Source organism: Nelusetta ayraudi, unplaced genomic scaffold (assembly GCF_046127955.1).
Source record: "Nelusetta ayraudi isolate G7.1 ecotype Tasmania unplaced genomic scaffold, CSIRO-AGI_Nayr_v1 ptg000027l, whole genome shotgun sequence".
NCBI lineage: Eukaryota > Metazoa > Chordata > Actinopteri > Tetraodontiformes > Monacanthidae > Nelusetta > Nelusetta ayraudi.
Window position 1 is genome coordinate 1624018 of NW_027466077.1, and position 24593 is coordinate 1648610.

The following is a 24593-nucleotide window of genomic DNA, read 5'->3' on the forward strand; positions in this document are numbered from 1 at the left end:
CAAAGTGCCATCCCAGCCAATTTCTCCTCTGCCTCCATTACACTCGGCAGATACTGCCGGGCCGGCCTGCAATACAAGAATAATATAGAGAAAGAAGAAAGGTCTGACTTTGAAAGCACTTTGCGGGTGGTCCGGGTATCACCTGCAAGCGCGGCGGTGAACAACCCAGACGTCCCTGAGGGAGCTTTAAGCGGAAGCCCGGCTCTTTGAAGCCCAAGCAGTTCACCGATTTGATGCCTGGAGGCTCGGAATCCCCTGTGGCGGTATCCCATCGGGGTTTCCCCCGGTGGATCCCAGCCAGCCAGTAACTGTGGTGGTCGTCACTGAAGGAATTGCCTTTTCTGGACTTGGGGGCATGTTGGACCTAATTCGAATCGGTATCCAAATAGAAGAGGGGCTGAAGACACTCGGATGAATGGATTTGAGAATTGTCAGAGTCAATGTTGACACCGAGTATCAGGGTCACGGCTAAACGGGGGACAAGAGTGCGAGGAAATGAATGCAAATTTGTTATGATGCCTGACGCGTACAGTTTTATAGCTCGTATTTCATCGGGAAACGCGGGTGGTGCTCCACCAGGACAGTTGTCGGGACCAGCTTAATTTCCTGTCAAACGCCTCTTCAGATATTGGACGGGATGTCGTGCGTTTCCGCCAGCGATTCACGGATGAGTTTCGCCTGCACACTTGGGAGGAAAACCGAGGGGGCGGGGGCTCAATATTTACGCCCGACCTCGCCGCTCTTTGCAGTTTGAAAATAAACAGTAAAAGTGGAGGACGACGTTGCGAGGCAACCGCACCGATATCCATTTTAAAGTGCAACGCCGGCGGGAGGAGCCCCTGAATTGATCCGCGACCCCCCCCACTACCCATCACCCCCCAGTGGGTCGGCCGACACCGCTTCAATGATTGCTTCTTTCGCATTCCAGGCACGCTCCCTCCGCAAAACGGCAAGCAAACGGAGGTCGAACCCCGGCACACCGCCCCGGAGAGGCCCGACACCGAGGACGCATGTAATCAGTGAAAGCCAGCAAAAAAAAGGAGTGGGCCAAGTGCCCCCTGGGGGCTCCGACTCGGATCAGCGCTCAAGAGACGGTGGAGGATAGGGGCTGAGGGGAGCAGCCGAATGCATCAGGTTCGAAAAGGGGCGTGGCCTGTATTCTGGCGCAATCTGCCGTCCCTGACTGAGCGCTGACCCGGAGAAACGCTGATTTGGCGTCCAAACACAGGGAATAATGACTTTCTACCGGCCCGTTAGCCGCTGCTGGAGAGGTCCTGGTTCTGCTTAGTCATTTCACTGTCCTGGAGACTGGCGCCTTGAACAAAAAAAAAAAAAAAAACACAAGTTGCAAGAGAGAGGGCAGGCAAGCGGTCGAGGTTCGGCCCCTCACCACTTCCCACAGGGCGCAAGCAATTTTCAGCTCTAGTGAGCAGCGGCAGGAGCACCCGGGACGGAACACAGAACAATACTCAAACTCATTTATTCGCAGGCTCCCGTGAGCGGCGACTGTCTTGTCTCTGGATTTTTTATTTAAAAAGGAAAAAAAAGATGTGCGTTAAACAGTAGAGGGGGCATTTTTTAGGAAGGCACGTCTGAGTACTTCAGATTGTGCAGCGAAGACGCCGCAGCAGCAGCAGCAGTAGTAGCTGCCCGGAGCTTAGCTGGCATTTTCTACCTCAATCCGGCGGTAAGTATGACGGGATGAATGATGCGGGCGCGGAAGGGTGGCGTTAATCTGTGGTAGGATAGCTGCGCCCCTCTTGGGTCGAACCTCGCAGGGAAGCTGCGTGACGGACGGCGTTGGTGGCAATTTTCTTGATTGACTGTCTTCTCTCACCGTTGTGGGCGATGTTATGAGGAAAGAAAAACACCTCGAATTGCATTTTATTGCAAAACTAATTTCCACCGTGAATTATCCTGCAGTTCCTTCCCTCTTCTGCAGGGAGCGAAGGCAAAGATTGCAAAGATGCTATCGAACGTTAGCATATATCAGCTCGTACCCATCAACTACTACGACAAAAGAGCTGACCTGCACCAAGACACTGCGGTTCATCAAATCTGTAAATATAAAAATGGCAAATTCTTTCCACGAGCTTTCCACCGGAAGTGTTTCTCCGCAGGTCGACGACCTCTCGTAATCCCCCCCGCTGGCGCCCACGTGGCCCCTTTGTTCACACCCATGCCATCTCCGTTTGTCCGAGTCGACCAAGGTTTTATCTCTGTGTCGTGTCGTGTAGGACCAGGAGCAGCCTCAGTGCACCGATCCCCATCCCTTCCACTAATCCACTCGTCTCTGGACGGATACAAGTGCGTTCCCATTTGTATTGTTGCCGGGGGGGAGGGGGGGGGGGGGGGGTTTAACATTAAAAAAAGAAAAAAAAAATCGGCCGACTTAGACGTTTTACGGGGATTAGGTCGGCTTAGCGCCGCGCCTAATGCAGTGATTAGGGATTTCTGGCACCGCCGATAAAGTGACTGTTCACTAGTTACCCAGCAACTCTGCTCTTGACGAAGACGGAAGCGGCAGCGGCGATGATGGAGGCAGAGTCCCAGCGGGAGTCGGCCCCGGTGCGTCGCCCAGCGGGCCGCAGCTAATGACGCCGCAATACGTCGTCAGGCTTTGCAACAGGTTGTCACAGATCCACCTCACAGGTCGCTGCCAAAAATCATCTCGTCTGAAGAAGTTTGATGACGGACGACGAAATAGCAGGGGCGTTTCTTGGGACTGAGAACACTGGTGGCTGAGCCCAGACCCTTATGGGGAAGTCTAAGGGAAAAAAGCTCTATGCTTTCTTGAACCTTGATGCGTCTTTCTACAGCCAAATACTGCCAACATGTACTTCAAAATGTCTATAATTTTATTATATTGATAGAAACAGGATGATTCACATATAGATAACACAGGAATTAAAGTCAAAAAATAAATATTTTGCAAATATTTTGACTTAAGCCAAGTCATATTATAAGCCAAGTCAGGTTACATCATTTGCGATTTTTTTTAACAACAGACCACGTGAAAAGGTTGAGTAATGATGCCGACAGACTGTATCAGGAGCCATACCCCCCACCCCCCCCACCCCCCCAAAAAATGCACGTCACACAAGTCAGTTTAAGATTTATTAAGTATATTGAATGTTGAGCCATTTTAACTGTAACTTTATTTTTCCTTCCCCCTACTGTGTTGTGCTGCACCTCTGTCCCTGCTGCTCATTCCTTCCATCCTTTGAATCAGTCAAAATCTGAAATTAATTAAATGTCTCCTCTCTGGATAATTAGATTTGTATGTCTGTATGCAATTAACGTCATTTTGTGTATATAGTAAATATACCAAGTATTTAAACTTGATGAAAAAATTTTATATTCCCAAGTAAATGGAAGTGGGAAACTGAATAAATCATCAAAAATTTGTAATATTCAAGAGTCTACTCAATAAGTACATTGGCAAATATCGACAAGAATAACTGTATACACGCAAGTCTTGCACCAACACTTGGGAATGAACTCTAGTTCCATAAAGAGCTGTTTACTGCTGTTTGCGCTCAACTCCCGCACCACGGAACACCAGCAAAAATGAGGGAGTGAGGCTCGGCAGCGCTCGACAGCCCTCCGGACGTCTGCGGGAGTGTGTGTGTACAGTAGACCAAAGCTTTCTGCACGGGCAATCGTGTTTAGCTGCTCAATAGGAGTCCGGAAAATCAAATACAACGACCGAGTAGGTCCTTAAAAATGCCAAGAGCTTGGTTTTCACACAGACACGTTATGCGAGGAAAAATATCACTGAATTTACGTGCGGAAATGTCGCCAGCCGTACCGAGCCTTCGGGGATTTTCAGGCCGCCTAAGAGGGCCCATCACCGGGGAAGGCTGCTCCGCAGGCCCGCCGGCACGCCCACCCCCCCCCCCCCCCCCCCCCCCCCCCCCCAAACACTACACGTTTCACAAACAGAATTTAAATTATTCATTTACCTGTTTCTGGTGACGACTCCCCGGAGACGTGAGCCTCAGCCGAGTCAGCCTCCTTCTGTTTGAAAAACCGCCGTATATCCATGTTTTCGTGTTATCAATGCCGTTATTTTCTTGCTAAAAAAAAAAAAAAAACATCTCGCTGAATCCTGCGCGCCAACGGTTTTAGATCAGCACGCAACCCCTCTGTAATTGGTCTTGACGTCAAGACGCCATCCTGTGTTGCATTCACAGAAAATGGGAAAACTACAACTTCTTTCGTGGCTCCTTAATGTACAGTTATTATATAAAGAAAAGAAAAAAACGTTCGGGGCTAAAGCCACAGATGTCCAGCCCAGGCGATGATACTGCGAAATTCGCCAATCAAGTCAAAGCAAAGAGGCCAGGGTTGTAGTGTCGGCGACACAAATCAATCTGTATGCGACAACAAGACGGGGCATGTGCGACAATATAAACTTAAGACTGACCAAAGCCTTTTGAGACATTTGGCCAAGATTGACTCGTTAATTGATTGGACACCAGGTTCACGTGAGAAAGATTTTCGCAAACTCAACTACGGTTTTGGCTTCCTGCAGAATATGGAATACGTAGTAGCAAGAGGGCAAACTCGCGACTCCTCGAATCAAAGGCGTCGTCACTGAGCGGTGGCAAACGTTTCAGGTTTAAAAGCAAAGAGTCGTCGGTTACTCCAGGATCAAAAGGATTTTTGCAGCGCCATGCGCGGAGAATTTCTCAAGTGCAAGTTGGAAATGAGGCTTTTTGAAGATAAGACGTCTGCGCCAATTTTGTCAATAATTCCTTTTCAGGGTTTTTTTCCTCCTTCTTTTTATTGAACTCTCGGTAATGTGGACCTACTAGGTGTGTGTGTGTGTGTGTGTGTGTGTGTGTGTGTGTGTGTGTGTGCACCATATATAATTATACATTCCCTGCTCTTTTAGAAGCATGAAACTGCTTTTCAAGGAAAAGAAGACTGGAAATTCAAAAGGGATTAGAAAAGTAATCAAGGGACTGTGTTGGGAGAAAAGGCAGCCATGTAGGTGGAGGTTTGTTTTGTTTTGTTTTATTTTTCCATTGTGCGATCCAGTGTTATGTGGGAAGTAAATCTGGAAGATGTTGCAGCACAATCAAAGTGTTTCCACACCTCAAGGGCTTTGTTTTGGTTGTCCCCACCAATTTGGGAATTAATGTAACAAAGTCGGAAAGACATTTAGTACTGACTCAATTAGGTTGGAGCTGCAGTTTGGAGTCGAAGCGGAGTACAAACTTTGGACTCCGCTTCAGTGGCATTGGCATCACAACATCCCCGAGCCTCAGATTCATGCATCAGCTTGCAATCACGCTGCTGCTTCTCTCTCAATAATGGCCCCGCCGTCTAATGGAGAGGTGTAATTTGGGCATCGATTGTGAAAAACACCAGTGCCAGAATGCCACCGCTTCTCGTTGCTAATTTAATTGACATGCAAGCAAAAAAAAAGAAAAAAAACGTTGTCATTTCACAAAATTTGCAGGCCGGGACGAGCTAAAAGGCTGCAGTGAAAAAATAATAATAGAAAATGATTCATGCGGACATTATATCCCTGGATAATAGTTTCTTTTGAAGGTATTCAGGCCAGATCTCATCGCGATGAGCTAAAGTGCCGCTAATGTTCCACCGATAGCTTTCTATTCACACTGCTGGTTTGAAAAGCTTGCATTGGGGCGGAGCTTAGAAGCCTAGGTCCACACTGAGCGTGGGCCTCTTCAAGAACGAACGACACCTACACACCAACAGTTCTTCAAAGTAACAAAGTCTGATTTGCAACCCTATAAAGGCTGTTGCGCATTGCCGAAATACGACATCCAAACGAGGAGGCCACATGACTGGGAATGCCTCTGCGGCAGCGTGAAGGTCAGGAGGGCAGTGGCTGCCAAATATCCCCAGTTACTGTGGGGATAAAAATCACACAAACAGTGCTGCTTTTGCAGAAGCTCTGGCTCGGGGTAAAAATTCCTAAGACAGAAGACAAAGAGACTTGAGACTTGAGACTGAGTTTCGGCGCCGCTGACCCTCGGAGATAAAGCTGCAACAGTAAACAGTTTGCACAAACAAAGGATGATGACATCAATTGGTGGAATTTCTCAGGAAAAACCGTCAAGAAGTGCCAGAACCTCAGCGAAACCCTGGACTTAAAAGTTTATGACATGGAAGCTCTACAGCCAAACCCTGGAGTAGCCGCGATACTACGAAGCACCGTAGCAATGGTCAACAAAAGTGTCAAAGCTACCCCTCTCTGTGAAACACAGCTCAAACTGAAGGGTTTCCCTCATTTCCAGGGTGACATACTCATTCCCTACAGCTTTCCCTAAGCTTTCCCTAAACCTGCTTCTTGGAACACTCCCCCTAATATTTTCTCTCCTCTGTCCTCTCTTCCAGGTTCCGTCTGACTCTTGGAGGTGGCCGCCGGGGGAACAAAAGGCACCAGATGAATCATGGATGTGTTCAACTTCAGCTACTGGAACGCCTCGGAGGGCAATGACACGGAGGTGGGGGATGAGGGCGAGAGCGCCTACAAGACCCTGGAGGTGGTCTTCATCGTGCTTGTGGCTGGCTCCCTCAGCCTGGTCACCGTCATCGGCAACATCCTGGTCATGCTCTCCATCAAGGTTAACCGCAACCTGCAGACGGTCAACAACTACTTCCTGTTCAGCCTGGCGTGCGCTGACCTTATCATCGGCCTGTGCTCCATGAACCTCTACACGGTCTACATCGTGATCGGCTACTGGCCGCTGGGCCCGGTGGTGTGCGACCTGTGGCTGGCGCTGGACTACGTGGTGAGCAACGCCTCGGTCATGAACCTGCTCATCATCAGCTTCGACCGCTACTTCTGCGTCACCAAGCCGCTCAGCTACCCAGTCAAGCGCACCACCAAGATGGCGGGCATGATGATCGCCGCCGCCTGGGTGCTGTCCTTCATCCTCTGGGCACCGGCCATTCTTTTCTGGCAGTTCATCGTGGGCGGGCGCACAGTGCCCGAGAGGGAGTGCTACATCCAGTTCTTCTCCAACGCCGCCGTTACCTTCGGCACGGCCATCGCCGCCTTCTACCTGCCCGTCATCATCATGATCCAGCTCTACTGGCAGATCTCACGGGCCAGCAAGAGCCGGGTCAAGAAGGAGAGCCGCAAGCCGTCGGGTGCCAATCCGGAGGTGCTGTCGCAAGGCCAGAGGGCCAACAGTGGGGCCAAGCCCAACAACAACAACACGGTGCCGGGTGGCGGCGGCGGCGGCGGCGGTGGCAAGAAGGCGGACGGCGACGCTGGACACTCCCAGAGCGCCAACGTGGATGAGGGGGCCAACCAGCACGACGGGAAGCTGCAGAATGGCAAGGGGCCGTCCTCCACCGCCGAGGGCGAGACCGAGGGTGAGGACGTCACCCGGGAGAACTGCGGCCCGGGTGAGGAGAAGGAGAGCTCCAACGACTCCACCTCCGGCAGTGTGGCCGCGTCCAACCAGAAGGACGAGGAGGCGCCGCCGTCCACGGCCAATTCCAGCCTGGAGGCCGGCCCCCCACAGCTGCAGCCGGCGTTGTCCCAGCAGCAGCAGCCACAACCCCGGCTGCGGGCCAAGGCGGGCGGCTCCAAGCTCACCTGCATCAAGATCAAGACCAAGAAGTCACCCAAAGGCGACTGCTACACGCCGTCCAACGCCACCGTGGAGATCGTGCCGGCCGCCGAGCGGCAGAACCACGTGGCACGCAAGATTGTCAAGATGACGAAGCAGCCGCCGCCCAACAAGCGGAAGAAGCCCGGCGCCTCGCGGGAGAAGAAAGTGACACGCACCATCATGGCCATCCTGGTGGCCTTCGTTGCCACCTGGACTCCGTACAACGTGATGGTGCTCATCAACACCTTCTGCTCCAGCTGCATCCCGAACACAGTGTGGACCATCGGCTACTGGCTGTGCTACATCAACAGCACCATCAACCCAGCTTGCTACGCCCTCTGCAACGTCACCTTCAAGAAGACCTTCAAGCACCTGCTGCTCTGCCAGTACAAGAACATCCGCTCGGCCAGATAGATTGCGTGTGTGTGTGTGTGTGTGTGTGTGTGTGTGTGTGTGTGCGCGATCGTCCGTGTGTGTATGTGTGTCGGTATATTGTGAGAGTGTGCGAGCATCACCAAGACTGCGAGTGTACGCTTGACAACACGTAATTTTTTTGTTTTTGTTTTTTTTTTCTGTAAGAAAAAAGGAAAATCTCTCAATAAGCGGTTGTAGCACTTTTCACGAGTTCAAACTGAAGCCAGTTGCATCGGTCTGTGTTGTGTTGTGCTGTGCAAGAGAGTGGCCGTACACCAAGGGAGGGTGGGGTGTGTTGGGGTGGCATTGTGGAGGGGGAAAACTCGGGCAGGCGGGCAGTCCGGAGGCGGGGTCAAGTCGCAGATGGGGGCGGAGGGACACGACGAGTAAAAGGGAGAAAACAACAACAACAACAACAACAACACACACACAAGAACAACTTTTGAAAACATGGGAAAATAGGGCTGACTGAATCCAGAAACCTTTACAAGTTTGATTCAGTAACGATACCTGTAGATAACTGTACATATTGGTGGTGCTCAGTATCTCCACAAGTGTGTGTGTGTGTGTGTGTGTGTGTGTGTGTGTGTGTGTTTGCGTGTGTGTGTGTGCGCGCGCGCGCGCATATGAGATGGTGTCTGTGATTCCCCATCATGCATCTCCACCCAACCACATGTCGAGTAAAATGGGGCAGGCGGCGCCGCCCACTCCCTCTCTGAAAGACGCATCTGGAAGCGGTCCCACCCTCCAGCCGCCCCGAACCCCCTCTCTTTTCCAAGCCCCCAAGAAGCCACTGGCCATTAATACATAATCAGCGGATGAATAATGCAGGACGAGCGCCAACCGGGTGTATAATCCAGCTCAGAATCACGTCTCAACTCGGCCAATCAGGAGGCGAGTCGATGGAAACGATGGAAGCAATTCTTTAACGCTAAGGCATCAACCTGAGCACTGCCATCCAAACCGATACCCGTTGATACTGACACGGATAGCACTGATATCAACGTATATATAAAAGAAATTGGCATCGCCTACGAGATCGTTGGAAATGTTTATCTTCCAAAAGTAGTGTTGATTAGTGTGGACGATGCGAGCCGTGTATCTACCTGGGATCGAACCGATACCAAGTGATGCTGCATCGCACAAATTTACAAACCAACCCCTCATCATGGGTGCTGTGACTAATCCGAGGGTGGGGAGGAGGTATCACTGCCCTTTGTGACATCACAAAGGGAGTTCTGAAAACACTGCTCAAGTTTCACTCGACACGGGACCTTTGAAAAGCAACAACCTGGTGTTTGATGCACAACATTTCCGTGTTGTCTGCGTGTTGGGATTGTTCAGTCTCCCTCTTTGACCTGCTAGTCGTCGTCACACAAAAACAGTCGTCACACATCAACAGTTGTCAGCCTTCACGCCTGCCGACGGCCTCGTTTTGATTCATATTTGATGAACGTTGTCGGCTTTGAAGTTTATTTTGGTTTTGCGCCAGCGTGTGGAACAGGTGGCTGGAGCTCAGAGCTGAGGCTTCTTCCTGTCTGCAGAGAGTGTGTTTCCTTTGTGCGTGCATGCATATGTGTGTGTGTGTGTGTGTGTGTGTGTGTGTGTGTGTGTGTGTGTGTGTGTGTGTGTGTGCGTGTGTGTGTGTGTGTGCCAATGCATGAGTGTGCGGCCGCTGCTGTGAGCAGACTTGCAATAAGGCACTGCTCTTCGACAAGGCCTGTGCCGCAACTCTTCACGCAAGGTTGCAGCAAATGCGAAAGGTTCTGGGAATGCATCACGGTACCGAACGAGTCATCAGCGAAAGCCCGACACCACCTGAGAAGATAGAGGGCTGTGATTGGCCCAGGGGGCGGCTAGCAGATCGCTAGTTTTGAGAACGGATTCAAGAGAATTGTTTTGCAAAGTGAATTATGGCTGTAGCGGCCAGGTGTGTGTGTGTGTGTGTGTGTGTGTGTTTTGCTCCAGGAGTGGAGTTTATTCTTGATCACAGGCCGCGACCTTGTGATTAAAATAAGGGCTAATTCCGTGTCTCCCGCCGTTTCCCCATTCCATCATCCGCTCCATCGCTTTCGTTTTTAATTTTCAATTTTCAATTTATTTTTTTTTCTTGTTTGGGGTACCAAAAAAAACAAAAACAACAATGAGCGCCTTGACTCGTTACAGCCAGGGAAATTTTAAGTGCTAAATAGCCGTCCGTCTCGCTCGTGATTACAAAAAGCTACGAGGACGATGTCAATTTAGCGGCCCGTGTTGCGCACTCGTGCGTATCATCTGCCGTTTTTCGGAGCCATTAGGCTGCGACCGACCGGTGAGCGCTCGGCACTGAATATTCATGAGAGCCATCGCCACCAGGAGGCCGGCTGGAGATGGGGGGTGGATGCTTTGCGCAGATTTACCCACCGTATCGCAAAAAGATAAATAAGGAACGTCCTCGTCATCGCCGCCTCCTGAACCAGAGATCTGGGCCAGATCATCCTGCCGTTGAAAAAAAGAAAGAAACGACAACAACAACTCACCGGCGGGCTGATCAGATGGCGGCACAATGTGGAACACGCAGTGTCCAGATTAGAGATTATTGGCTGGCGACACGCTCGGCACTCAGCCTGGAGTCTCGGCGAGGTCACGAGTGCGAATGTAAAGACGAGGCTCGGATACGCCTCCTCACACACGCTGTGATGCCGCAAATAAATGTCAGATTTTAGAGGGACAGGACGGTGCATTGACATTTATTTATGTCGCTGTGTAAAATAGCAGCACTGCAGAACCCCACTCCACCACCACCCCCACCCCCCGTGGGGCCGGAAAATACAGTTCATAAAACAGTGGTTTTATGAACAGGAGGGATTGGCTGGATTTAATTCAAAAAGCGATGTGAGGGGAGGCTCGGCTAGTTCGTGTTTGTGTAGCAAGCGGGGGAAAAAAATGGATTGGGTACTTTTTGAGATGTTCTGTTCAGATCTTTTATTCAGATCTGTTAAGATCCACTTTTTTTAGAGAATGATGCAGAGATGCGGAAAAACTGCCTGGATGTGAAGAAAACTAAGAAAAACAAAGTCTAAGACCACAGTTTGCCTCGACAGAAATTATCGCAGGTAGCGGTCAAAATTTTTAACATTCATAATTTTCTGTGCAAAGGATTCATGCAGTGTTTTGCGGAAAAAAAAGAAGGCAGATTTGACTAATTTTCGTATTGACTCGTCGACATGCCCAGTGAGACTAAACAAAACATTGGCAGGTTGACCTTTCAAAATAAAATAATATCTTTGCCCGTTTAGTCACATTGTGTTTTGTTAAAGGACCTTTCAGACGTCCCGTTTGCAAAGTGTTTTTGTTACAGAACGTGCTTCCACTCCAACGTCTCGGTCCGACAACCCGATCAGTCGTCGGCTGTGGCATGCGAGCGTCCGTCAGAAGTGGTGATGGACGTGTCTGTCCGGCATCAGTCACACACCTCAGCAGGCGGAATGTCCCATTAATCTCTGCTTCAAGCCGTCGTCTGAGCGACTCCAGTAGCGCCGGAGTGAAGTGGGCGGCCGGTGGCGGCGCCGAGGTCACTGAGTCATGCGGGTTTGAGTGGCCGCTCGGCTGCTTGATGGAGTGCTGCGGCCGCCGCCAAATCCACCACTATCATGTCCCAACACTTCAGGAACATCAGGAGCAAAGTTCCTGCAAAGTGACCGACCGCTCGTTGCCAAGTTGTCGAGCAGAAGAGGAACAAAATATCAGCTGCTATCAGGTGTGTCCTGTGGGGACAGAGCCTGCAAAGCATTATGGGAGGGTGGTGGGGGTCAGGCAGTGGTTGAACCATGTTTGGAGAAGTTGCAGCCACGCCGTGCAGGTCAGCCAAAGGTTTTTTTTTTTTTTTATTATTATTATTCCCCTGCAGGGATTCCAGCAGCCACACGGCGCCGGTTTCTTTTTTTTTTTTTTTGGACTTTTCCATCCACGTCTCCAACCTGAATTCCACAAATACTCCCTCACTTCCTGTCTCGTGACTTGTGCCATAAAATGCAAATGCAGATATTCTTTATGTTTCACGCATCTATTTGTTCCAAATTGCGCACTTTCGCGACAATTTCCAACGCTGCGTTAGCGATGACGGTAAACGTGCTAAGGATTTGCCATTGGGAACTCTTGTTGTCTCTCGTCTCCATAGTCGACCATAAATGTGCTGTTGGGAGCCAGCTGGGCTCCTCCTCGTACGGCTAATGTCAAAAGGGCTAAAGAAAAGTATTTTTTTAGGAGAAGTGTGGAGGGATTTTTTTTTTTCAATAAGAAAGCGGCGGACGTCGCACGGTGAGAAAGAAAGATAGAAAAATAAAAGTATATCGCCGGATTGTACAGAGCAATTTGAAAGTGCCTTAAAGTTGAGAGTGACGTCCCCAAATTGCTCTTTTTTCCTTTCTTGTTTGTCTGTTTGGGAGGTTTGTTCGTCACATTGTCTTGTTTGTGTGTGTGTGTGTGTGATGTTTTACGCATCAACTCTGAGCTCCTGTATATCCAAGTTCCATTTGTTTGAAAATCCGCTTCCTTAAAAAGAGTCGAGACTGAACAATCGGTAAAAACCAGCAGAAAGAAATCCGTAAAGAAATCATAAGAAACTTCATTCCAGTCGTATTGGAAATTCCTGTTTGTGTGTGTGGGTGTGTGTGTGTGTGTGTGTGTGTGTGTGTGTGTGTGTGTGTGTGTGTGTGTGTGTGGGGGTGGGCTTTTTCGAAACAACACCCTCTGAATGGAGAGCGACGTCTCACCTGGCGCACATCAGGGAGGAAGCCCCTCCCCCTCCGATGTAATTGTACTTCCTGTCGTCACTCCTTCAAAGAAAAAAAAAAGAAAAAAACAACAACAACAAAAACCGCCTTTCAAACGGCGACAACAGGCTTCCAAAGACTCTCAGCAGTGAGTGTGCGTGTGTGACACTGGAATATACAGTATAAGTATAAACAGCAACTCTGTATTCTACATTTTCTATCACGTTTTTTTGTAAAAGTCGCAAACCCTCGACTGCAGTGTACAGTGTTGTTTATTTTTTTTTGTTTTGTTTTGAATTGCTGGTTTTTAAAGATGTGAATATTCAAAGTTATGGAGGGTTTTTTCTTTTTTCCAGGAGGAGAAAAATTATGAGAGTTAAAAATATAAATATATAAATAGAAATAGAAATATACGTAGATGTGCTTCTTCTGGGCGAATGACGACCGGCAGAAGATTCCAGTCTTGCATCAATATTCCAAAGCTGAAGGTTTCAGGAGACGTGAAGAGGAAAACAGTAAGTCTCCAGTTCAGCTGAACATTTTACAATCACCTTGCTGAAAAAAAAAAGAATAAATAAATAAATAAAAAGACTGAAGTGAATCTGGCCGCCTGCCGCGTTACGGAACTCACTTTATACATTTTTTAACATATTCTTTTCTCCCTTGTCTTTTATTTTGAAAGAACCAAAGTGTCGCCCCACTCTGATCTCTGGCGGGGCGTCGGATCAACGTGGATTTGAGATTTTAACATAAAAAAAATAAAATAAAAAAAAGATGATTATTCCGTAGCCTGCTGCAGTCGTCCAGTGTAAGAATGCAAATGTTCCATTTTTCATTTGCTTATAAATGTAGGTGTTCATCGTGTTTTCACTCACTGTGGCTTGTGGCTTCTCTTGCAATAGGATTTTAAATAATAATAATAATGATAATAATGATAATAATGAGAGACTCTATTGTTTGCATTGTATATATCTATATGATAATATGTAACACAGATGTGGTACATTGAAAATGTACATAACACCTCTTTCATAGCTACTATTTAAATGCCCCGCCTACTGACCCCGAGGCTTCCCCTCTCTGTTTATCCTCCCCCTCCCCTCTACTACAACACCCCCCACCCCCCACCCCACCCCCACCTCCCTCGCAGTGTTATTGATTTCCTTTATTTTTGATGAACTCTCGGTCGATCGTTTGTTCCGGACAATAAATCTGAGTGTTGTACGATCACCGGCCAAACCTATGACACTGTAAGATGAACTGCATCGAGTGGTAACCTTGTGTCATATTCTCCCAGAATGAAATAAAAAAAAATGTAATGAACTGTGTCGGAAACAGTGGAGGGTTTTTTTTTTTTTTCATGTCACGTCATCTCTGGAGAGCAAGACGGAAACCAAGATGGAAGCGCGACAGCCTGAGTTGGCCTATAAACCAGCTGCACGATATTTTATCGATGCTAATCTGGCTAGCAGAAGCTAACCCACGGGTTGGGCAAACTTTTTGACTGGTGGGGCCACAACCGGTTCTAAAATTTGACAGAGTTGCAGAGCAGGAGCAGATGGATGTGGTTTTGGAGACCCGCCTCATTGGAGAGAAAAAACGTGCTTTACTGTCAATTGAAAATGAACAAAAAGTAAAGTTACGACAAAATATGTGTCTTTGAAGCCCCACGGTATTTAGGTCTTTACTGACATTACTCTTAAAACACTGAAAAAAGTGATGAAATGCAGCTATTTTAGGACTTACTACTAATACAATTTCTTCAACTTCAGCGGGCTGGATTAAAAAGCCTTCACGGGCCGCATATGGTACCCTGGCCATAGTTTGCCCAGCTGGCATTCACAACTTCCTGTTGGTGTGAGGGTGGTCATCAGCCTTTTGCAAAGTGCCACAGTGTTAAGGGTAAATACTTACAAAAGGCATTTGCCAATAAAGATTAAATATGTGGTTACTAATGAATGCAGATTAGAACACTTTTTGTTGGGAGTTCGCAAAGACGGATGGGTTGAAACGCTGTCCAGACAGAAAGGAACACTTTTACTCTTAAATCATTATATTGATGTTTATTTTGGGTTCTTTCACAGGAAACAGGGGGAATGTTAACTCCAGTCAACTAGAACTTCTCTCGTTTTCTTTTCCCTTTATTTTTTTTGTTTAAACAAAATTAAATTTTATTATTTTTGCAGCAAGGGCCTGGAGAGGCAAAAAGTAACAACACAGCAGCAGAAGGAAAGCAAAACAAAAAACACCAAGAAACTGGTGGCACTTAAACAGTGGCTAAGTCATGCAGGCTTCATTAAGAACAGAGCTAAGAGCTAAGGGGAATAAAGGAGGAACGCCAGGCGGCAGTTTATTGCTGACGCGTTCCCAAAAAACACAAGTTTCAGGCTCAAATTAAAAAAAAAGTGGAGTTGTGGAGACATCTTTATTTCACTAATTTAGTTATTTGTTTGTTTGTTTTTTCCCCTTTAACAAATCACGTCATTAAATCAGGGCGTGAGCGCTCCAAACGACTAAACAAATCCTATCCAATTTGCTCTCGCGAACGAAGATAATCCTACAAAAAAAAAAAACACGTCACAATTAGCTACGGAGAGTGTAGTAAACAGATCTCGTACATATTCATTATTCACGGCTAGCGCTGAGTATTAAAGTCTCCTACCACGACGTGAGAAAGTGTCTCGCTACAAGTCGGATCTCCGCTGTTTTCTCTCCTCCTCCTCCTCCTCTTTCTCCTCCTTCCTGACGAGGCTCTACAGAGGTCAACCTACGGGACGTTTTTTTTTCGAGAGGAACCACGGTGGAACGGGACGGCGGGCATCTCTTTCCTCCCAGGGGGGGGCGGAGCCAACAGGCTTCCTCCGTCAGTCCTTTTGGCTGCGCTCTCGCTTCTTCCCTTCCTTCTTTTGCTTCTTTGCGTCTGCAAACAGAAGAGACGACGACTTATAATGCTTCCTAGTCAGAGCTTCTTCTTCTTCTTCTTCTTCTTCCTTTTGCACCTCAAAAATAAACGACTGTCGGCACGCTGCACTTCAGATTCACACAATTCATCACAGCTTCCAAAGAGCAGCCAAACTTAACTCATTTTCTCGGTTGGTCCATCAGATGAATCCCAGATCACTCAATAAAACATTTTTTATTTTTTTTTTGCATTTTTGACAACGGTGCACCCGAACCACATGAAGTCGAAGAGAGAACAAAGCAGCCTTGTTTATTAAAATATTTTCAATACAAGTGATTATCTTAAAAAGGGACAAAGAGTCTCACCTTGGGACAAACAGTCATCTTTTTTTCCCTTCCTGAAGTGCAAAAGCAGGTCAAGTTGTTTTTTTTTTTTATTACTATTATTTCCAGCTCCATGTGTCATTAGTTTGGATTAAGTTTTTTTTGTCCTCTTTCTAAATTCCATTGTTTTCATTTTTTTTTTGTTGGAGCAGACTCCCACTGTCTGTTTCTGACTCCTGCAAACAGCAGCAAAACCTGTGGCAGAAGCTTAAAGTTGCTCCTCTCAGACGACCTCTCACTCACTTGAAATTTCCTCCGAGCTCTGCAGCCACAACGACCTCTGACTCGAAGAGAGACGCAGGCAGTCGGCCCCTAAAAAGCCTTTTTGTCTCAGCAAGAGCTAAAATCCGGCCCGGAGGCTCAGAACCATCGCTCTCTCTCTCTCTCTCTCTCTCTCTCTCTCTCTCTCTCTCTCTCTCTCTCTCTCTCTCCCCCTCTCTCTCTCTCTCTCTCTTCTCACCTGGACCCCCTTTAGCTTCTTCTGCCGGGTGGGGGAACCTGAAACCTCGCAAGGCCACTCGCTCAGAATTGCAAATTGCGGGTCGGATGTGTGTGACGAGTTCGGGCCGCCGTCTCCCAGCCGCCTCCTGCGGACGCTTGGTCTGCCACCTTCTGACACTTCCAGACAAAAACATCGGTTCATCCGCATAATAATAAAAAAAAAAAAATCCCCCACACTCCCACCAACAGAGGGGGAACCTGCCAGGGCAGGGCGGTGAGGTCGCGGCCACAATGCTGCACAACACCAGCAGTGGTGTAAAATGTCTGGTGCGGATCCATGTTCTCGCATAATGAAAAATAATGTTGACCTCAGCGTGATTTATAAAGCGATGCCGTGCGGACGCAAACAGCTGCCGACTTCGGACTCTGCAGCGGCTCAGCAGAATGCGCGGCACAGTGATGAGCGCCCCCTTGTCATGTTATATTCACCGCAACAGAGTTCTCATGATTGATAATAAAGTGCACCTCTCTACGTCTCCACGATGGATTTTGCTGTCATAGGATGATTCCGAGGAAACGGACAAACCTAAAAAATAAAGTCAAGAGTCAGCAAATCGCAATGAATTATCTATGATGTTATTTCCAATTAAATACTTCAATGACGATCAGTTCAAGGTGTTGTGGGCAGTTTGTGAACTTGTGGACTCTGAAAGCAGAGCATCGTCCGTCTCGAAGCTAACTGCTTGTTTTTCTATCACGTTGCTTCTTACTATCGGGAGAAAATACATTTAATTAGCCTCAAACACACAAGAATGAACTTGAATGTGCCGACAGGTTGAACTGCAGTCTTTGAGTCTGTTTTTATGTCCCCTAGTCAACCAGGTGCAGTTTGCTGCACTGCTGCCCCCTGCTGGTTCGCAAACATGAGGAATTTGCTTCTTGCAAACATCTATTTTTCTTTATTAGCGTGGACGCGTTGTTGTAGCCGTATTTGGATTCGTGTCGAACCTGGCCTGGCCAGGGTGAAGACGGACGGCGCATTACGTTACTTTACGTTAACGTAACGTTGACGCTGACGTCACGTCGCGTCACTTTTCGTTACGTCACGGCAGCTGGAGCTGAAACGACGCCGACGTTTTGGATGGAAGTTCCAATGGCAGCTTCCTCCGTTGACTGCGTTTGTAAAATACGGAACCTCAGTAAGTAGAAAGTGGCGCCCCCTTGTGAACACGCCTTCGTCCACTGGAAATGAAAAACGGAATTTGCCACTCCGTCAAACACATTTTACAAAAATACAAAACAAAACTGAACGCCACCGATCTGATGTTTGCGTTCGTCCCTCCGGGCCGCCTCACGTCGGTTACCTCATTTCGATCCATTTGTTCGACTCCCTCGTCCGCTTTCTTTTCTTTCTTTTGTCCCCCCCTCACCCATGATAAAGGGCCATTATGATGAAAACGCGGGACATGGAAGCGCTTTCTGTGGGATTAGCGAAGGAAGCTAAAAGCGTGTAATTAGAGCTGAATGGCGACTTAACCCGTTGGCCCCGGACGTAACACTGTCACTCAGCGCCTTTCGGCTTAACACTTAAGTAGGTGGATCCCCGGATAGAACATGAATCACCGAATCACAGCCTCCACTGTCTCGGGTCGTGTGCAAAAAAAAAAAAAAGAAAAGGAGGAGGAGGAAGAGGAGGAAGAGGGGTTTGGATTTTCCTCGGGATTCTGACGGACGAGATGAAGACCTTAAAACTGGGATAATTAAAATCGGGAAATGCTACTGGAAGGTTTTAATTCAATTCTCACCTGAGAGCCGCGTCGCGCCCACGCTAAAACTGCAAAATATTCAATCATTGGCTGCACCAGTTTGCCTGAATTCTACATTCACGCACAAAAATAATTCTCTCATTAGGTTCAGGGAACCATGTCGCTACATCCATCACGGGCCAAAACCTTTTTTTTTTTTTTATTAATTTTTCTCAACAGAACCTCCCCTCCCCCTACAGAGTTAGCATTAGCTTAGCCACCTTGCAGCTTGGTCTTGAGCATCTTCCCACAGGGTTTGCTGGCCGTGACGGTGGCGGCGCAGGTGGCGTCCATGAGAGCCCGCTTCAGCACACCGGTCCGGTTCTTCTTGCCCGTGGCCAGGTCGCACTCGCCCCACGCCTGGAAGTCATACTTGCACTCTCCTGCCGAGAGACGCACAAAAGCAGAAAACAAACAACAAAATCAAAGGCAGCTTCATCAGGAGCTTTTGTCGCAGCACGCAGCCAATCAAGCTCACCACCTCTGCATTTGTTGTGCGCAACAACCCCCAGGAAGTGCATGCGCGTGTGTGAGAGAGAGTGTCTGTGTGTGTCAGCAGCCCCTGAATGGCCGTTTGATGAGCACTTGTTTTCTTTAATTTGCCGTTATCAACTTCCTGTCCAAGGAGGCACCGCGTGCGCGCGTCTTCAAAAAGATGCCTCCAGCGTTTCAGGTGTTGGGTCACATGACCTTGCATCGATCTCAAGGAGTTCCGACGTGACAATTACTTGCTGGCAGATGAACGTTGATGTCGTGCTTTGCATTTCTCACAGCAGCAGATAATAAGTCATAAATAAAATAGAATAATGAGCGTGTGCGATAATGAATAAATGCATGAATAAAATGATTAACGGCATAAATTAGATTCCAATAAAGTAACACAAGTAAAAAACGAAGGAAACTGTGTGACGGTATTAAATATTTGACCTGAACAAAACCTAACCTAGGAACTTGGAACAAAACGACTTAATGTCCAAAAAGGAAGTTTGCCTGTTCCAGCAGTGTTTTGGCAGCATGCAGTAAACAGAGGGCTAAATATGCTGCATTCTGAAGAAGATTTTTGCGTGTGTTTCCTTCGGACGGTCAGTCATGGAGGTTCCTCCTGGTTGAGAACTAAAGAAAAAAGAAATAAAAAGGAAAACGCCTGGACAGCAGAGGGAAAGCTATTTAGCGCTCTTTCTCTTTCCGTCATTCTGTCTTTCTTATTGTCTGTATTATCAACAGCTTATCGCTTCTCCTCGGTGGCGTCTGATCTACGCAGCCCCGTTTGCGTTGAGACCGGAGGCTGCGGAGCCTGACGGGCCTCGGCGAGGGAACAGCGGCCGGCGCGGCGCGGCGCCGGGAGACGCTGCACAGCCTCCGAGAGGAAGGAGGGGGGAGGAAAAAACAAGAGAAAAAGAGAGAAAGAAAAAAAAAAAAAACAGACGCAGCTCCGGTGATGGTTGCCGCATCACGTCCTCCGCAGGAGTTAGCGCCGCGCCGCTAATTAGCTCCCCTTACTCATCCGCATTGTGAAGAGGGGAGAGACATTGTCTGAGTGAGTGACAGGTGGGTGTGCATCGTCAACAGAGGGTGCGGGAGGGTGGGGGGCGGGGGTTGGGGACGACTGACTCACTCTCTTTCTCTCTCTCTCTCTCTCTCTCTCTCTCTCTCACTCTCTCACTGGCTGCGTTTCCATGACCCCTAGAATTGCGCAAAACCTAAATATCACAATAAAAAAACTGGTCATGGAAACACCTCAACTTGGCAAAAACCTCTCAAATCTGGCTAGAAGGTTTTTACACTCTCATGAGGAGGCTTTTCAGACGTATCCATACAGAGGTATATCGCAAGTGTCATAGAAACACTTTTCTTCGCATTTACACGTCAGCCGAACGTGACGTACGGGGGGTCACGTGACCGGTTCACGTCAAGTGAAAATGGCGCGTTACGTTTGGACGGAGGAGGAGATGAAATCTGTCTTACAACTAATCAAAGAGGAAAATATAACAACCATCCTTGACAGCAAACAAACGTCAACAAACAAAAGCAAACTTAATTCTCGTAAAATCTCGGGGGAGAATTTACGGCTCATGCGCTTCGCACCATTCGATGGAAACACCTGCAAACCGCAATTGTACTTTGTCGAAATTTTAGAAATATCGCTTTTATTTTGCAAAGAACTGCCATGGAACCGCAGCCACTCTCTCTCTCTCACCTCCGAACTTCTTCTTCCAGTTGCAGGGGATCTTGCAGCGCTGCGTCTTGATGGTCTGCTTGCACTCGGTGCCCGTGCGGGTTCCCTCCCGGGTGCCCAGTCCACAGTCGCCCTCGTTGGCCACGCACACGCTCCACTGCCACTCGCCGCAGTCGGACTTGCGCTCCTTCTTTCCTGTTTCAAGGGAGGGAGTGGGGAGGAGTGGGTGGAGGTGGGTGGTTAAATCCAGAGTTAGAGCTAAAGTTAAAGGTCCAGTTGTGAAGCCAAATCTACTGCAGCCTCACTTGTAAATAAACTCACTGTCCCAAACCAAGTCAAAAATTTCCATCATTTGTTTCCTCCAACTTTCAGAATATGTGTGCTAAAGCAAAGCAAAAAAAAAAAAAACTGCCTCCAGTGATGTCACAAAGGGCGCCCATGCCTTTCTCTTAGCAAGTGTCAACACACCCCTGCCAGGTCCTGGCTCCGCCCTTGTTTTGTTCCCCTTGCAAACATGCAGAAAGGGAAACAGCAGGAAGGCGACACCCTGCGCTTTATTTTTCTAGCAGCAGGCTGCAAACAGAGGGCTAACTAAAGTGTTTATTAATTTATTTATTTTTTGGATAATAATTTCAGTCAGGTTGCTTTGCTGGAGTCCAAGACGACAAAAATAAAAAACGAAGGCCTGAAAACTGTGACCGAATGTGGGACCCGCACGTCAGTCACATTTTGAAGAGAAATATTAAGGACTCAGCAGAAGGAAGTCGTGGGGGGAGGAACACAAACTTCCTGCTTTCCAGAGGATGCTTGGCGCTATTTTTTTCCTTTGTGCCGTCGTGCAGACGGAGCTGCCACCTGCCATCCGTCTTCCTCCAACGCTCATCTTCTGCCTCGACTTTGATGAGAAGACATCACAGCTGAGGGGGCGGGGCCCCAGAATGATTTGGGACAAAAGGTTCTCAGGGCAGCCAATCACTTTTATTTATATATTTATTTATTTTATTTTTTTTGGATGGGTTAGGGTTAGCATCATTTTCAAATCTTTGAGACAAAAGTGGCAAAATGACAAAGTGACGAAGCTAAAGAGAAGCGTAACCGCAGTTCACCGACTGTCCACCGGAGGCGCTGAGTGGGGTAGGGAGAGGGGCGGGGGCGGTGGGCTGAGTGGGCAGAGACCTGAGGGATCCCCGTTGGGTCGAGACTTCAAAGGGCTTCGGCGGCTCGGAGTCGTTTGTCACATGCAGATTTGGCTCCAACTTAACGTTTTCATATTCGGGCCTTTTTTATTTGAATAATGAGCGAGACGGAGGCTCCACGTTTGTTTATTAAAGCGCCCGGCGCTGTCAAAAAAAAGGCGCCGCTGCTAATTTTGCCCCTGAATGTAAATGAGGCTAAATTCTATTTTCTTGAACCCAAGTGGGAGTTAGATTAGGGAACTTATTTCGCCTCTCTTGCAAGATATTGCTATTTGTTTTGGTAAATTCTCAAAGGAGAACAGGGGAGAAAAAACAAGCCTCAAACCCCAATGGCTGTTTTTTGTTTTGTTTTTTTTGTTTTTAATACTGTGCTTTTAATTTTTGGTGGCTTTACAAAATATGTTACAAGCCCTTCAGAGACTTGAGCAACCTTGAACCGGTTCTACTTGAAGCGCCGACTTCCCGTTTTTCCTTTCACAGCAGAAATGCAGTTTTTTGTTTTTTTTTTATATATATATATATTTTCACCTTGTTTCTCCGCTTTCCCTCCTTCGGCCGCCAGCGCCGTCAGCACCAGGAGCGCCATGACGGCCAGGCGTGTCCACCGCTGCTGCCCGCACATCCTGGATGGGAACACGGGAACAGGACGTTAGCGGGACACGCACACTCGAGACATAAGACGTAAATACGAATAAAACCCGATGCCGTGAAAAGAACACGCAAGTACATGAAAGAATATTGTAACAAATGTCATAAACACAACAACAAACAATTGCGGGGGAATAAAAAAAAAGTAAAGAAATCAAAGAATAAAAATGAAAATGGACAATTATTATGACTATTCCTTCAAAATGAGAGAGGCCCATTAGCTGACTTCCTATTTTGCGGAACTCAACAGGAAGTCCTCCGAGAGACTTTGTGTTGTGTGTCAACGTGGAAGAGGGACAGGAAGTCTTGGAAGTGAGAGGAGGAGAGACACTGACTGGCTGAATCATCTTTCTGAGGATTCTGGACTTGGAAGGATTTGGAGGAGAAAAAAGAATCAGTCCGTCAGTCAGTCAGTGAGTCAGTGAGTCAGTCAGTCAGTCAGTTGTTCCGAGGCCTCCTGGGACGTTGCAGGCAGGCCGGGGGAATTTCCAGCAGTTGTGTCCTGTCATTGTTTCTCTGCTTCCATCAAGTCTGAGTCCAATATCAACATTAGGATTGCGGCGCAGCGCTGTCAGTCACGCCTCCGGCCGCCGTCAGTCGGCTGTCAGCGGCAGATGAAGGGGACGCCGAGGTGGATCTGATTGGACGGGACTCTTTTTTTTCCTCTCTCTCTCTCTCTCTCTCTCTCTCGCTCCATCTCTCGTTCTGCCCAAAGCCAGAGCCGACTCTCCGACGCTCTGATTATTTTAATCATCGGCAGCGTGTCGGACTGCTTCCCCACTGTGAGTCATATCGCTGCGTTGGCTGATGAGATGACTTTTTTTTCTTGTTCATCATCTTCTTCTTCTTCTTCTTCTTTATTTCCCCCAAGTTGTTTCCCAGTGATTTAGGAGGATTTAAACACGGCTTGGTTCCACACAGGAAATGAAACAGATTTGGAAAAGAAACTGGCGCTGAGCTGAAGGGAAGAAGAAGAAGTACTGAAATCAAATGAAAAGGGGACGCAGTAATTATTTTCATATTCGGCTAAAAGTTCAATGTTCGATATTTGCTTTGCTACAGAAAGTAGTCGGGAGAAAATCAGTGTATTTGGTTACAGAAAAGAATCCTCAGTAGCCAAGTAGCCAATTGGCTGCAGCGGCTCTCTGCGTTCTGATTGGCTGCTCGCCGGCGGGAGGCTGAACTAAAGGGGCTCGCGGTGGCTTCCTGCTGCGACGGGCTCCCCGCGCTGCCTGCCTGGGATGAAATTATTGCAGAGAGCGGCCGACCCCCTCCCGCTCCCCCCTACTCCTCCCTCCCCACCTCCCCTTCTCCCCTCCCCCACCGGAGTGACAGTTCAACCCTGTGGTGGCGGCGTGAGGCCGAGGCAATTACCCGCCTGATGCTAAAAGGAAAAAAAAAACAATTGCGCCGCGTGGGGGGGCTTGAGGGAGGTGGGGGGGAGAGGGGGGAGTAATATCCATTCGTCATTTTTAATTAATCGCGCGGCGGCTCACGGCCACCTGAAGTTCCTTCTTCATTTCGCTCCCCCCAACCAATCAGGTGCCGGCTCTGCTTCCAGTCACACAGCCAGGGCTCTGAACTGATTCATTTTAAAAGAGAATCAAAGAGCCGACTGACCTGGTGGTGAATCGGCAAACCGGGGGAATCAGTGATTCAGACTCCTCCGGGCTTAACGAGCTCCACACCGTCGCTCGTCTCTCCTCTCTAACCTTGACTCTGGCTTGAGTTTTTCATTCCTTTTTGAAACTACTCATCAGCGTGAGCATGCAAAAATGTGCAGAAGCAGAAGAAGAAGAAGAAGAAGAAGAAGTGCGTGCGGTTCTGAGAGCGGCGGAGGAGGAGAGGGAGGAACAGTGGAAGGCGAGCCGATAAAGATCGTTTTCCAAAGGGAAAGTCATTGTGGCCTTTTCAGAAGATAAGAAGCCCCCTTTTTCTCTCTCCCTCCCCCGACCCCCAACCCCCACCCTCCCTCCTCCCCCACTCAGTTGGCTGGAACACTGACGGCTGCATGAAAGGAGGCGGCGACGGCAGCGGTGGCAGCGAGGGGTTGATGACTTTGAGCGAGGACGCCCGTCGTACAGTCAGGTTGGTGGCAGGAAGGGAGGAATTAACCGTCCCACCCCACCCCACCTCACCCCACCTCACCCCTCTGCCCCCCTCCCCCCTGAAAACCCCCCCGTCCCTCTTTTTGTGGAGCGTGACAGCAGCCATGATGGATGACTGGGTGGGTTTTGACTCATCCTCCAGCAGCATCAGCATCAGCCACG

At 48.4% G+C, this 24593-nt stretch overlaps 2 protein-coding genes across 2 annotated transcripts in view; one reads left to right on the forward strand and one right to left on the reverse strand.

Moving 5' to 3' along the window:
- Window positions 1-8285, forward strand: part of chrm2a (cholinergic receptor, muscarinic 2a) — a 33793-nt gene extending 25508 nt beyond the window's left edge. The window contains exon 2 of the mRNA XM_076030021.1: window positions 6376-8285. Coding sequence (XP_075886136.1) covers window positions 6432-8018 — 1587 coding nt within the window. The 5' untranslated portion in view covers window positions 6376-6431 and the 3' untranslated portion in view covers window positions 8019-8285. The remainder of the gene's footprint in view (window positions 1-6375) is intronic.
- Window positions 8286-14807: 6522 nt separating this feature from the next.
- On the reverse strand, window positions 14808-22346 carry ptn (pleiotrophin). Its single transcript, XM_076030022.1, has 4 exons — window positions 22204-22346; window positions 20501-20674; window positions 18525-18686; window positions 14808-15692 (listed from the first exon to the last, which is right to left on the reverse strand). The coding sequence occupies exons 1-4, from the start codon at window positions 22295-22297 to the stop codon at window positions 15637-15639; spliced, it is 486 nt and encodes a 161-aa protein (XP_075886137.1). The 5' UTR covers window positions 22298-22346; the 3' UTR covers window positions 14808-15636.
- Between the last annotated feature and the right edge of the window lie 2247 nt (window positions 22347-24593).

Coding starts and splice junctions, on each gene's coding strand:
- ptn (XM_076030022.1), bottom strand. CDS start 22,297: ATGTGCGGGCAGCAGCGGTGGACACGCCTGGCCGTCATGGCGCTCCTG. Junction 20,675..22,203: donor AGGGAAAGCGGAGAAACAAG/GTGAAAATATAT, acceptor CCCTTGAAACAG/GAAAGAAGGAGCGCAAGTCC. Junction 15,693..18,524: donor GCTCAAGACCAAGCTGCAAG/GTGGCTAAGCTA, acceptor TTCTGTTTGCAG/ACGCAAAGAAGCAAAAGAAG.